The sequence below is a fragment of the Carassius carassius genome, chromosome 41 (assembly GCF_963082965.1).
Source record: "Carassius carassius chromosome 41, fCarCar2.1, whole genome shotgun sequence".
Lineage (NCBI taxonomy): Eukaryota > Metazoa > Chordata > Actinopteri > Cypriniformes > Cyprinidae > Carassius > Carassius carassius.
In genome coordinates, this window is record NC_081795.1 from 12,107,765 (window position 1) to 12,121,917 (window position 14,153).

The 14,153-nt window shown below is 35.5% G+C and overlaps 2 protein-coding genes across 4 annotated transcripts; one reads left to right on the plus strand and one right to left on the minus strand.

The window, feature by feature from the left end:
- Positions 1 to 887: 887 nt before the first annotated feature.
- Positions 888 to 3,510, minus strand: LOC132122748 (zinc finger protein 85-like). Of its 3 annotated transcripts, none has more exons than XM_059533124.1 (3): positions 3,105 to 3,510; positions 2,778 to 2,862; positions 888 to 2,423 (listed from the first exon to the last, which is right to left on the minus strand). In XM_059533124.1, the coding sequence occupies exons 1-3, from the start codon at positions 3,225 to 3,227 to the stop codon at positions 1,012 to 1,014; spliced, it is 1,620 nt and encodes a 539-aa protein (XP_059389107.1). In that variant the 5' UTR covers positions 3,228 to 3,510; the 3' UTR covers positions 888 to 1,011. The 3 variants fall into 3 exon arrangements, with proteins under 3 accessions (XP_059389107.1, XP_059389109.1, XP_059389108.1); XM_059533126.1 differs by having other exon boundaries at positions 2,773 to 2,862; XM_059533125.1 differs by lacking the exon at positions 2,778 to 2,862.
- Positions 3,511 to 8,990: 5,480 nt separating this feature from the next.
- On the plus strand, positions 8,991 to 13,306 carry LOC132122753 (porphobilinogen deaminase-like). Its single transcript, XM_059533131.1, has 13 exons — positions 8,991 to 9,142; positions 9,234 to 9,287; positions 10,095 to 10,167; positions 10,300 to 10,349; positions 10,430 to 10,485; positions 10,633 to 10,710; positions 10,912 to 10,989; positions 11,486 to 11,561; positions 11,699 to 11,812; positions 11,923 to 11,961; positions 12,060 to 12,179; positions 12,848 to 12,988; positions 13,071 to 13,306. Exons 1-13 carry the CDS (start codon positions 9,113 to 9,115, stop codon positions 13,248 to 13,250), a joined length of 1,089 nt encoding a protein of 362 aa, XP_059389114.1. The 5' UTR covers positions 8,991 to 9,112; the 3' UTR covers positions 13,251 to 13,306.
- The last annotated feature ends 847 nt before the right edge of the window (positions 13,307 to 14,153 follow it).

Here is a 14,153-nt window from a genome sequence, read left to right on the forward strand (position 1 = left end):
AGTTAAGAGAAATCAAATCAACTCAGCCCGTGTTAGACAGTTGGTACTGCCAGATTGAGAAGAAAATAAACAACTCACTACAACGTTGAATTAAGCAGCAAGTACTTCCACTTTGATTTATTTTAAAATAAAAGTCTCTTAATGATCGACATTCGCCATAAAGATGCTTATGTTATGACCCTATACAGTTTATGGTTATGACTAACAAAAACAACGTAAGGGGTTTAAAATTCAGTGGTACATTGTTGAGGACATTAGATCAGCTTTGGATCAATTTGATCTTACAATGGATTTGGTAAGACCCATTATAGACCTGTGACTACAACAAATATACTTCCGAAACAGAGTTTCAAAATAAAAGTCGTTAAAAGCTCACTAATTACAAAAGGAATAATACATTTCCTACGTTTCTCTTATTATTTGCATGCTTTATATCAGTGGTTTAATAACAAGTGCTGTGAGTTTATTTGAGATAATTCAGATACCATTCTTAATAACAAAGAGTCCTGAATGCCTTTTATAAGTTTTTTCTGGAATTTCTGATGACTGGATAAGGATGTTTAAAAACACTTTTAAAAATATATGTTTTATATAAGATAAATTCGCTAAGGAATCATTCAGATCATTTTGTAAACTAGTTTGAGTAGTCATTGAAAATATAAAAAATTGATCCACAAGCTCTATGCAAGAGCAGTTTACCTAAAAACATTGAGATTAACGTTAGTCCATATATTTGCTTCTTTTTAACGACTTTCTCAGGCCTGAAAAACAATTAACACAATATAAATTACCTCATATTTCCAAGTTTTCAATAATCATGCCAATGATTATATTAATAACTTTTTTTATATAGGTACATATTATACAACATTAAAAATAACAACGGCTTATTCAGCCTAATGTTTTATTTAAATGTCTTCACGATGTTACCCAAACATTTGTCTAGGAAATATTACAATATGAAAAGAGTCCTGCAATTGTAACAACAAAGTTTCTACCACGGCATCTTTTTCATACAGGTTTGCATTTGTGACCATTGTAATGTCTAAGATATACATAATTCTTCCCACACTTCTGGCATGTGTAGGGTTTCACTCCAGAATGGGTTTGCATATGTGTTTTGACAAGGTCGAGTTCTGGGAACCCTTCCCCACAGACCTTACAACTGAACGGCTTCTCCCCAGCATGGGCACGCTTGTGTCGCTTTAAATTTCCATACAAGCGAAAGCTCTTTCCACACGTCTCACATTTGTGTGTTTTTTCATCAGTATGAGTCTTCATATGCATTTTGAGAGAGCCAGACCACTTGAATGCTTTCCCGCATGCAATGCATTTATAAGGTCTGTCTCCTGAATGGCACAGCATATGTGTTTTAAAAGACTTTCTGAGAGCATAGGCCTTACCGCAGACCTCACACTTGAACGGGGTCTCGCCTGAGTGCAGCTTCTCATGTATGCGAAGATTATATATGTTGCTGTAGCTCTTCTCGCACAATTTGCATGTAAAAGGTTTGCTTTTGTCTGAATGTAGCTGTAGTTGAGTTTTTAAAACAGACTTGGAATTCGGAAACTGCTCTTCTTCTGAATTTCCAGTATGATTGTGTGATAAAATATGGTTCTGTAGCAAAAAATCATGTTGGAATGTTTTCCCACACACTTCACACTTAAATTGTGTTTCTCCATGCACCCGCATATGGACTTTTAAATTGCTTCTCTGGCGAAATCTTTTACCACACACTTCACAGATGTACGGCTTTTCGCCCGTGTGAATGAGGATGTGGCGTGTCATAGCTTCATGATGCGCAAATGTTTTCCCACAGATTTTACATGCATATCGTCTCTCACCGGTGTGCACAGGAAGGTGGCGGCTCAAATGACTCTTGCACTTGAAGCTCTTATTGCAGTGGCTGCATTTTATCGGCCTGTCATTTGAATGAAACTTCTTGTGGCAGTTTAGGCTGCCTATTAGAGAGAAACTTTTCCCACAGGTGTCACATGTGTATGGTCTTTCGCCCGTGTGCACTCTCTGGTGCATATATAAGCTTCCTTTGACTGTGAATCCCTGTCCGCATATATCACAGGTAAACGGTCTGACGTCCGCATGAACCCGTTTATGCGCTGCGAGATCTTTGTAGCTCTTTCCACAAATAGCGCAGGGAAATTTCTTCTTCTCGAACTTCTGCGTATGCTTGCGGAGATGAGTTTCTAGCGCTCTTAATTGCGAGAACTTCTTTCCGCATTTTTCACAACAGTGCTGCTTTATGCACGAATGCACACGTTTATGTTGAAGAAGAGATAACATCTTTGGAAAGGCCTTTTCGCACTGCTCGCAGTCAAAACACTCGTTCTCTTGTGGCTTTTCAGGTCGTTCGGCTGATTCCTGCAACACGACTTCCTGATCTTCAGACCAGCCCCTGTCACTATCTGATGGAAAAACAACACAATAATACAAAATTTTTGATCATATGAGCTATTAAAGATTTCTCATGACATAAGCATTCTTCAAAAGCCTGTTGTGTCATATTTGATACTCATACTTTAATATGATTTTTCATAGTGCGTGCAGAATCATGCATCATCAATATGTTTTTAAAGATATACAAAAAAATTGAAGACTGTTTAAGAATTCTAAATGCATGAGTTATAAGAAAAAGATAAGCTAAATGGGGTAAAAAAAAATCTTAGCAAAAATGGGGTCTTACTACGTACAACTAACAACAGCTGTACTATTCATAAGCTAATATTAATAAAACAGCTAGTATTAGAAATTTACCTTACCATCACCCATGACAGCAGTCTGAATGTTGTCTTCTGCTCTGTCCTCTACTAAAAGACATCTGCTTGCATGAATCTCCTGTGCAGCCTAAAATTCACATCACATGGAAATGTTACCCTAAAATGTTACCCTGTAAACCCTAGACAAATAAATAGTGCTAGAAGTTTCAAATATATATTATATACCTTACCAGCACTTCATAATGTATGGTCATTTAGATTTATACTTATATATTTAATATTTAATGACTGATGAGAGAGCACAGATACAAGCTACTCACCTGCAAACATTCAAGTTACAAAATAAATTTCAATAACAAAAATTCTTACCACCTGAGGGTTGTTTTGTGTCATGTCGAGATGAGGTTCAGCAGAACTGCATGGCTTTGGTGTGTCCTGCATTAATAAGATCAACAGAGCAGTTTTACCCTGAAAAAGCTCATACTTAGACATAGTGTTCACAGCTACGAGCAGTGCACAAATGAGAAACTGTCTGAAAGCGGTTTCAAAATAATATTGCAGTAAGATTTAGACGAAAACGTTCTGCATTGGCAGTTCAACGCATATAAAACTGTAAATCCAGTATTAATAAATGCAATCAAATTATCGTAACAGTCCTAACAGATGGTGAATAACAAATTCTCAATACGAAGCAGGTCAGTATATTATAATTATCCATCGGGAGTGCAAACTCCCTGGAAAAGTTGCACTCTGCGCTAAACACTTCCTCTGTAGTTCATAACCATTTCAAAATAAAAGTATGCGAAGATGCGCCATTGACCATAAATCATTTTTAACTAAACCCAAATAAAAATGTTCTCTGTAGAAACAGGCAAGCTATTTAAATATGACTTATTATTTATGATACTATAGTGTTTTATTTTAATTTTTTTTATAATAGTCAGAGCCCTTTCTGGTTAATTTGTTAAATGAGGTTGTTTATTGTTTTCGTGTTATGCAAAATCAGCTTTGAATTGCAAATCTTTTGAAATTCCTATTGACTGTTTTTAGGTGAATGGACTCGGGCATCCAGATCTTGTACACTTCCTACAGGTTTTCAAAATAAACGTCACTAGGGTAAACGACAAAACGCTGGAGAACTTATGCATACACTAATGTTTAATAATTTCTCTATCAATCTGCTCAGGAAAAGTCAAACATTTAGAATTTGTTTTTTTTTTTTTTTTTTTTTTTTTTTTTTCAATTTGAGCATTTAACTGTTTAAAACAATTTGTCTGCTCTTTACTTTTTGATCTAATTCACAGTAATAGTTAAGACATCTTTTACAAATAAAATAAATAAATCATTGCATTTTCAACAAACTGTTTATTCTTGGACACAGAGTACACTGCAATGAGAAATTCTAATGGTATAATTAATGATTTTGCATAATAATGAAAACAGCGCACCTGTGCATCGCGACTGACACAGAAGAGTGTAAGCTACTTGCTTTCAGCTCATATTCTCCAAAATGTTGCTCTGGTGTTGCGGAGAGACCAAGCGACAACATTCTGATCTGAAAAATGAAGCCTACCCGGAAGTGCGAAAAACTGCAATACATCGAAAACCCGCCAGGGGAAGGTCCCAAAAGGGAGCAAATGTCCATAGCCCCCATGATAAAATGTCCGTTTTCACAGCATAAATTCATGTTTTTACAAGTTGGTCCCATGGACTTTTATTGTATTTTTCGATAGCTTCCGAGTGCCTGACAACTGTGAGGGGGGTGATTTTTTTTCTAACTCGTTAGTTTAGATCGTATTTAGATATAAAATATATGACAATAAGGGTGTGGTTAACTTTGAGTGACAGCTTGATTGACAGCTGACAAGGCAGCGCCACGGAGAATGACAACAAGAAGCGCCATTTTTTAATACAGTTGACATATAATACTACTGTTTCTGTGTCATGAAATGTAGTTTTAAGAGGTTTTCAGGCGAGAATGTGGTTGTTTAAAGCTCAAATCTGTGGTTTATTTAAAGATTTATGAAAATTTTATCCAGTTGATCCAGCGATGACCGGGCGCTCGGCGTTCATGTACCCCGCCTGAAGCAGTCTTTCCTCGGCTAGACCTTCTAAAGTTTGCCGCCAATGCCGCGGACTCTGGCGTCTCTGTAGTGGTTAAACATAAGATATAATTCATCTTCTAATGGACGATTTTTGGTCTCGTAAATCTATAATTGTTTCCCTGGGCAATCGTTTTGGCTGAGGGGAAGTTTCATAACTTTATAAGCTATTTAACTTTACTGATGTATGGTTAGACTAGAGCACTGACTTTGTATGTTTAACTGAATTGTTTGCTTTATTTGTATAGCTTCTTATACCTTTTACTTATACTTTTATAATGGCTAATATTGATAAAACTGAAATTTAACAAAAAGAGACTGGGTTGAGTTTTGTCATTTTAAATTTTAATACAACGAAGATGGTCTGTAATGTTGTTTACTGCAAAATCTCTTGTTTAGTACAAATGCACATATTGCCTGGACCATAAAATGTTTAATATTTTTATATTATATTTAAAATGAAAAGAGGCATAAATAGGCAAACGTTATGTGTAGTTGAATATAATCAATATGCGTTGCCTGAACCACATTTGTGTGGCTATAATGTTTAAGATTTCTTTTAATGAAAACGAAAATAGTTAGTATGGTGTTTTATAACATATTTCGTTGCCTAAAATATACACAGAGATAACCGAATTTGCAGAGCGAGCTGAGTGAAGCGCGCTGCGTGAGAAGGTGGGCGGGGTTACGATTTCCCAAGATTTTCCAAGATGGCGCTGCCCATACCCCCCATAAACGGCTTCAAACCCGTTGTTCAGAAAGTCTATGGGTGACGTCACAGACGCTTTGTCCATATTTTTTACAGTCTATGGGAGAGACACAAAGAAGATGAATTGTTGAGTAAAGTTGTTATTTTTGTTTTCTTTGCATACAACAAGTATTCTCATTGCTTTATAATGTTACAGTTATCATGTTACTACTGATGGCAGATGCAGTATTCTGATGATGTCTTTCAGATTTTTTTGGACCTTGACTGTAATTTACTTGGCAGTTAATGGGACAGTCACAAGCCTCCCGATTTTCATCCAAAATATCTTAAATTGTGTTCCAAAGATGAAAAAACTTTTACGGGTTTGGAACGACATGGTTGAGTATCCCTTTAAAAGCAATTTGGCCCCAGCCCAATTATTAATTGAATGAATTAAAATTTAATTAATACTTATCCAGCTTTTCAAATCAAATGTTACACAGTCCTATTAGACATATTTTTGTCTTTAAGACAAGCAAACCTTTATGACATCTGTCTGAAAGAAACAGCAAACATAACAAAGAAAATGGCACTGCGATACAGTTCCCAGCATGCTTTAAGGCAATGTTTTTTTCACAAAGGTATACATTTGTGATCATTGTGATTTCGACTGTATGCATATTCCTTTCCGCATTCTGGCACGTGTAGGGTTTCACGGCGGTCTGGATTTGCATATGTGCCTTCACAAGGCTGAGTTGTACAAACTTTTTCCCACACACCTCACAGCTGACCAGCCTCTCACCAGTGTGGACCCGCTCATGTCGCCTTAAGTTGACAAGCGAAAGCACATTCCACATTTTCACACTTGTGTAGCTTTTTCACCGGAGTTGATGCACATATGCAGTCTTAGACTGTGGGGAAGCCCGAATTGGCTTCCACAAACAGAACATCTGTAGGGTCTAGTTTTGGTATGAACAACCTCATGAATTTTCAAACCAACTTTATGAGTAAAAGTCTTATCACAGATGTCACACTTGTACGGTGTCACCCCCGAATGAAATTTCTCATGTTCCTTCAGCGAATACATGCTGCTGTAGCTTTTACCACAGACTTTACACATGTATGGATCCTTTTCCGAATTGAGTCTCTGATGCATTCTGAGCACAGAGGTCGAACTGTAGCACTTACCGCATTCATCACAAGGGAAAGACTTCCCATCTTTAGATTTGCCATTCAGATTGGCCTTATCACTATGTGTGAGTAAGTGTTTCTGTAGGGCATAGTTAAAAACAAAGCTTTTCCCATATATACCACACATTTATGACTTCAGAGCTCCACGTATTCCCATATGCCTCTTCAGAGATTTGCTCTGATAAAACAGCTTGGAACAGATTTCGCAGACGTGTCGTTTCACACCGCTGTGCACAAGGAGATGCCTTCTGAGATTTGTAATTTGGCCAAACTTCTGCCCACATTCATTTCATATATGGGGTTTCTCTCCTGTATGCACAAGCTGGTGCATTTCCTATTCACAAAGGCTGCATTTCCACGGTCTGTCATTGGAATGAGTGAGCAGATGGCTAGCGAGGATGCCCGAGTGTGAAAAGTGCTTGCCATAGGTCTCACAACGGTAGAGTTTTTCACTTGTATGGATCCGCTTGTGTGCCAGCAAACTTCCCTTTACAGTGAAGCCATGTCCACATATGGAACAAAGAAATGGCTTTACTTCCAGGTGGACATGTTCGTGCATCTTAAGATTTGCGAAGGCTTTCCCGCAAGTTTTACAGATTCCTTTCTTCTCTGTTTGATACAGTAGGTGTTTCCTTAATCCTTTTAAGTATTTAAACTTTTTTCCGCACTGCTCACAACTGTGAGGCCCTTTTAAATGTCCCTTTTAAATTAAAGTCATATGGTTTTGTCTTCTCAGTTTTTTTTTTCTTTCAGATTTTGTACTTATTTGCTCTGGTTGTGTGTTTACTTCATGTTGCTCATCTTCAACGTATGATACTGTATTCAACTGCAAACCATTAACAGGGTTCCAGTTACTGAAAGCTAAAAGTATGTCTGGGAAAAAAGTAAAAAAAAAAAATAAATAACAAAAAAGCCTACCACCTTTAACAAGTTTGGGGTCAGTAAAAGAAAATCATGTTTTTCACAAAAGTATTAAGCAGCACAACTGTTTTCAACATTTATGATAATAAAAAAATGTTTATTGAACACAAATTAGCACTTTAAAACACTTTATGATGTGAATTGGTGGGTTTTTGTTAAATGTGAGCCAAAATCATCACAATTAAAAGAACCAAAGACTTAGACTACTTTAGTCTTTGTGCACTGAATTTATTTAATACACAAGTTTCACAATTTGAGTTGAATTACTCAAATAAATTAACTTTTCCACGACATTATAATTTATTGAGATGCACCTGTACATCATCATGGTAACATTTAAAACTCTTCAGCTGAGTTGGCTTAGGTGCAAAGCAATGACTGAAGACTTTGCATATTTTTTGAACAGCCACCTTGGTAAAGGTCGATCTCCATCACGAGCTTTGCCTGCAGCAGATATTAACTACTGATTAATTCATCTGGACAAAATGTTCGAACTAGCAAGATGAAGAATTTAAAGAATTAAATATAGTTACTTATTACATTGTTAAACACAAAAGTCTTAATCATATAAAATGTGACCTAACCTTAAAATAAATGACTACACATAGGAAAAACGTCAGACACAGGCTGTCTGACAGATCACAAATGACAACAATCCCTTGCTGATAATTAAATAACATGCAAAATAAATAAATGCAGAATAAAAATAAAGGCACCAGTCTGCGTCGATTCTAATTTATGTCCAATATCGCACCTCTGTCACAACTAATATGTCAGTGAGGAATGGACGACATTCACAGTCAAAAACTTTTTGAACCTCGTCTCGAACTGTTTCATTCAACAACGTCATTACAGACATTGTTTGTAATGTAATCGTGTTCATTCGATGACTGTAAATTTATTTGTGGTCTGCGATTTTTTTTTTCTGTCAAAGTGAATTTTATTTTGAAATTCGGACTTGTGAATGACATTTATCCCACTTCAATATTTTCAGCAATAACTAGGATCATCTTACAATATGTCGGAAAAGACAAACCTACTACAGGTTTTCATTCATTCCCTACTCAAATTCGGAGTAAAAAGTAATTTTAAGAGCAATCAAAACCAAATCTAACTCTAATTTAACTGTATTAATTTTACATTCAATGTATTTCGCCCGCACTCGTAAACTTGCAGCTCCATTAGTTATGCGATTATGACATTATTAGGTCTAGTGCTTAATAGGAGGTTACATCTGAATCATCTTTACCCAAAACTTTTTTGTAGTGTAATATTCTCGCATATAAAATGTCTCTATGTGAATGGTGTTCTTTACTCCTCCCTCGTGTGTAACGGACGCAGTGAACAGGCATTATTGTCTTATCTACTGAAGCCAGCACACTGGGGCGTAGTGCCTCCTCATCAGTCTCATCAGTCTCATCAGTCTTTGCTTTCTGTTCCTCTGAAGACTGAAGACAGTTAACTTCACTACAGCTATGGCAGATGGACCTTATAAATACATTAGGGTCAGAATGTAATCCAAATTAACATATTAGTCCATGTTATTTTTGTTGGTACTGATCTTTGCATAAAAAAAAATATTGTCTTCTTTTACAGGATGCTGATGGCAAAGTCAGCAGGGTGATCCGTGTTGGCACCAGAAAAAGTCAGGTAAATTATCACATGCACATTCAGTGTGCATGGTCTATTAATAATAATAATAATAATAATAATAATAAAAGTTATCTATTTGCATATATTTAAAGTTTCTTCCTGTGACTGCAAAGTAAAATTTTATTCTAATATGCTGGTACTCAAGAAATATTTCTTATTATTATCAGTGTTGAAAAGCTGTGCTGCTCAATGTTTTTTTTCTGAAAATTTGATCACTTTCAAAAGGAAGAAAAAAAGAACTTATTTAAAATAGAAATATTTTGCATATTATAAATGTCTTTCCTGGTACTTTAAATTAATTTCACCCGTCCTTGATAAATTAAGGTATTAATTATTTTAAAAATGATCACTGATCTCAAACTTTAAAACTTTAGTGTATATACAAATTAGATAATCTAAAATATTGCAAAAATATCTAACCCTTTTCACAGTTTTTATGGCTGCTTGTCATTGGAATCCATGTGTTTGAAGTGCCAATGTGTCTTAATCATCCTCTCACGTTTTCTAAAATAATTTCTATAACTAATTATATAATGGAAAACATTGTCTATATATATTTTGCCTTATCGTCACTTAGTAGTTCTAGAGTCATATAGTCAAATGTAAGTTTGATTGGGTGTGTCAGCAGCGGTGATGGCTTTGATAAGATTTCTGTCTTTGTTAGGGTGCGTACAAGATTGATTAGTTTTAGGAAAGAAACCAGTTACAGCCCTCAACAAGAAGATTAGCCTTAAAGAACCATCATATTTAGTGGGAAATGGAATATTGTTGAACCTTTAGTTACCTTTCTCCCATTATTTTCAGCTGGCTCGGATTCAGACAGACAGTGTTGTAGAGAAACTCAAGGGTTTCTACCCTGATGTTCATTTTGAAATAGGTAAGAGATCATTGTCGAATATGCGAAACAGTTGCTGTTTATTTGTAATGGATTTTTTTTTGCAAGTATGATTTAGTTAATATTCACTCTCCTTAAATTAAATTCCACTTCAATCTTTTGATTTTGTTTCAGTGGCTATGTCAACAACAGGAGATAAAATTCTTGACACAGCTTTATCCAAAGTGAGTCCAAATCCATAATAAAATATAATAATAAAAATTATATTAATGTAATAATTAATTAGTTTTGTACATGTTAACAGATTGGTGAAAAGAGTCTCTTCACAAAAGAACTGGAAAATGCTTTGGAAAAAAATGAGTGAGTCATTCCTTCTTTATATCATTCATGTATACTTCGAATTGCGATTAGATTTGTTTATTGGTCTTTTGGTGCATTTGATGTTGCAGAGATTTTTACTGCTGCACTGGTGCTTATGTTTCAGTCTGAATAATGCTGTCTCTATAGGGTGGATCTGGTGGTGCACTCTTTGAAAGACTTGCCGACTGTTCTTCCTGAAGGCTTCACTATAGGATCTGTGCTGAAGTAAGTGAACCACAGTAGGGTCTCTGTGTTCCTCCACATCTGAAGAGTCTTTTATCTTAAAGTAGAAAGCTGACATGTCATGTTACAGATTAACTTCAACCTAAATGTTCAAATAGTAGTTTATGGGGAAAAAATTATATAGTTTATTGCTCATTGCAAATCATTTATAACATTATGATTGACATTTCCTTCTCTTCAAAGGCGAGAAAACCCCCATGATGCTGTTGTCCTGCACCCCAAACATAAAGGCCAATGTCTAGAGTCTCTAGTCAACAAGAGGTAAAATTGGTGGCCAGTACAAAGAACTTTATTTTTAAATATATTAAATTTCACTACAATTTAAAAGAAACTGATGCTTTCATTCAGCAAGGACACATTCAGTTGATCAAAAGTGATCATTTACATTTATATTGTTACAAAAGATTCTTTTAAGCTTTCTGTTTATCAAACAATCAACGCTGATCATGTGACACTGAAGACTGGAGTTATGATGCTGAAAATTCAGTGTTGCATCACAGAAATAAATTACATTTGTATGTAAAATGTATTCTTATAGAAAACGGTTATTTCAATTTTTTATAATATTTCACAGTATTACTGTGTTTGCTGTATTTTTGTTCTAATAAAAGCAGTTTGGGTAAGCATAAAAGACGTCTTCAAAAAACTTTCAACTTTAATTTTTGATGGTAGTGATATATTTTAGAATTTTTGTCAAATAAATATTTGCAGGATATGTGTTTTCTTGGAAAAGAAATAATATATTTTATATTTGAAGTGTTGTAGGTACCAGTTCTCTTCGCCGGGCCGCCCAACTAAAGAAAAGATTTCCAAATCTGGAGTTTAAAGACATTGTATCTTTCAGTGCAGTGCGTTTTTTTTTACTTTTCTTGTTATTCTTATGTAGATACAGATACCAAGTCAATTATAATTTCAGTGTATTAACAAGGACTTGATGTTTTGAGGCTATACCTTAACAGTTGTGTTTCAGAGAGGTAATCTCAACACTCGTCTAAAGAAGCTGGATGAAAAGGATGACTTTTCAGCCATCATTTTAGCAGCAGCTGGTCTTCGGAGAATGGGCTGGGAGAATCGCATCAGCCAGGTGCCTCGTCCTCCTTCAGTGAACCTAAAATGCAAATACAATGCAAAACTAAAGATTATTGCATCATTTAATCGATAACATTGACGTCTGTTGTTATCATCTTGCTTCAGATCCTTGGGCCTGATGTCTGCATGTATGCAGTTGGACAGGTGGGTAACATTCACTGTTGCTTTCATCCAGATCTCCTACTCAGCAGTGAGTGCCATCACATTGAACCTTACATGCTGCTCTTACTGTCTTGTTAAAGGGTGCTCTGGCAATCGAAGTGAGAGCTCGAGACCAGGACATCCTGGAAATGGTGTCAGTATTAAATGACTCAGACACTGTGTTGAGATGCATGGCGGAGAGAGCCTTCCTCAAACACCTGGTAGACATCCTGCTGCACTGTAACACCCCTCACACCTGTTTCTGGATCAATGACATGATGCCATTTTTGTTTTAATATTTGAATTCATTAATATTACATAAATACACAGTTTGGTGTTCGTAACATTTTTGAAAGAAATTATCTTATGCTAACCAAGGCTACATTTGTTTGATAAAAAAAAATACAGGTAAAACAGTAATATTGTGAAATACTATTGCAATTTAAAACATTTTTATATATATATATTTTAAAATGTAGTGTATTGCTGTGATGGCAAAGCTAAATTTTCAGCATCATTACTCCATTCTTCAGTGTCACATGATCCTTCAAAAATCATTATTATATGCTGATTTGGTGCTCAAGATACATTTCTTATTGTCTTATTATCAACATTGAAAACAGTTGTGCTGCTTAATATTTTTGTGGAATCTGTGATACATCTTACTGAACCCAAACTTTCAAACTGCAGTGTAAATATCTAATAATAATTTAAAGATTATAAAAAAATTAATTACATTTTACTTGATGTTTACACCACATGACACTTTCTGAGACATTAAAAAGAACCTTTTCTGGCAAACCTTTTTTAAATCCAGCCTGAATGCAAAGAATTCATTTCTAAGAACTTTGCTGGATCTGTTTTATTAAACTAGATTTGTTTTTAACAGGAAGGGGGATGCAGTGTTCCAGTTGCTGTTTACACTGAAGTTAAGAATTCACAGCTCTACCTGACTGGAGCGGTGTACAGTCTCGATGGTTCAGACAGTCTGAAGGAGACCATGCAGACAAGCATCAGCTCTGACAGTCAGGTTGTTAATCCGCTACAATATAGATAAAAATATTGTTTGAATTTGACACTTATTTGAGATTCTGTAACCTCATTATTCCCAGGCTGAGGAAAAGGAGAAGGTTGATGAGAAGGTCCAGCGTGTGGGCATCACTGCATTAAAGGTGTCAGAGGCACCTCAGGACGCCGCAGTGAAGTTAGGAGTGGACCTCGGGAATCTGCTGCTCAGCAAAGGGGCCAAAGAGATACTGACTGTAGCCAGACAGCTTAATGATGCGCGATAGCTATATAATAGTCCAATATTTGTAGCTGAAGACCAACCACCCCTTCCAGAAGTATTTTTATAGATTTCAGTTTTAAGAAGTGTTATCGTGTCATTCTATGGCCTTTATATTTTGTGTGTTATTAAGATATTGGTTAGTTTTTCACAGAAAACTTATTTACTGGAGTTTAATGAAGATCAATTTGCAGCTGCTACTTAAAACAGACTTGCAGTATGATGCATAGTAATAATGTATAATTAATAATAATTATATTTGCTCGCATTTTAAGCCACGAACACGCAATCATGCCTTTTAAGATCTAAGACACATGCTTATTTGAAACTTAAATGATCCCAGGATGCATATTTTCTGGAGCTGCTTGAAGTATCAGTATTTTGTGCATTTGTTAAATGTTATCATTGAATCTTTTAAATTGAATGTAACATCAGTTCCTGGAAATGTAAAATATCTCCTCTGCAAATATCTTTGTGTATTAGCTCTAGTCTGATGCAGATGTCATTTGTATGGAGTTTGGAAGCAAGGCCTGAGCCTTTTCCTTCACTCCACTCAAATTCTTACAAGTCCTTGCTTTATTTATTTGGCTAAATGTATTTCAGCATCCTCTTGTGCCTGCATTTGTATGATAAAACATGATCAAACTTATAGCCAGTTTACATTTACATTTACATAAAACAGCACATTTTGTAAGTTTGGAGGATTTAAGAGCAGAGTTATTTGGTTATATGTGCTGTATTTTCCAACCCCATATAAGTCAAACTTTTTTCCTCTTTTTATGCAGATTGCCCTACACAGTAAGATACCACTAGGTGTCACTAAGTTTTGTTTTAAACAAGCTTTCCTCAAGACCTTACATGTGATGGTATTGGGGATAATAAATAAAGAAGTAAATCATTATTGCATTAT

Bases quoted from the DNA above. Each gene is read 5' to 3' on its own strand.
- LOC132122748 (XM_059533124.1), bottom strand. From the start codon at position 3,227: ATGTCTAAGTATGAGCTTTTTCAGGGTAAAACTGCTCTGTTGATCTTA. The intron at 2,863-3,104 runs GTAAGAATTTTT...TGTGAATTTTAG, and splicing joins CACAAAACAACCCTCAGGTG to GCTGCACAGGAGATTCATGC. The intron at 2,424-2,777 runs GTAAGGTAAATT...TTTTTCCATCAG, and splicing joins GACTGCTGTCATGGGTGATG to ATAGTGACAGGGGCTGGTCT.
- LOC132122753 (XM_059533131.1), top strand. From the start codon at position 9,113: ATGGCAGATGGACCTTATAAATACATTAGG. The intron at 9,288-10,094 runs GTAAATTATCAC...CATTATTTTCAG, and splicing joins TTGGCACCAGAAAAAGTCAG to CTGGCTCGGATTCAGACAGA. The intron at 10,168-10,299 runs GTAAGAGATCAT...ATTTTGTTTCAG, and splicing joins TGATGTTCATTTTGAAATAG to TGGCTATGTCAACAACAGGA.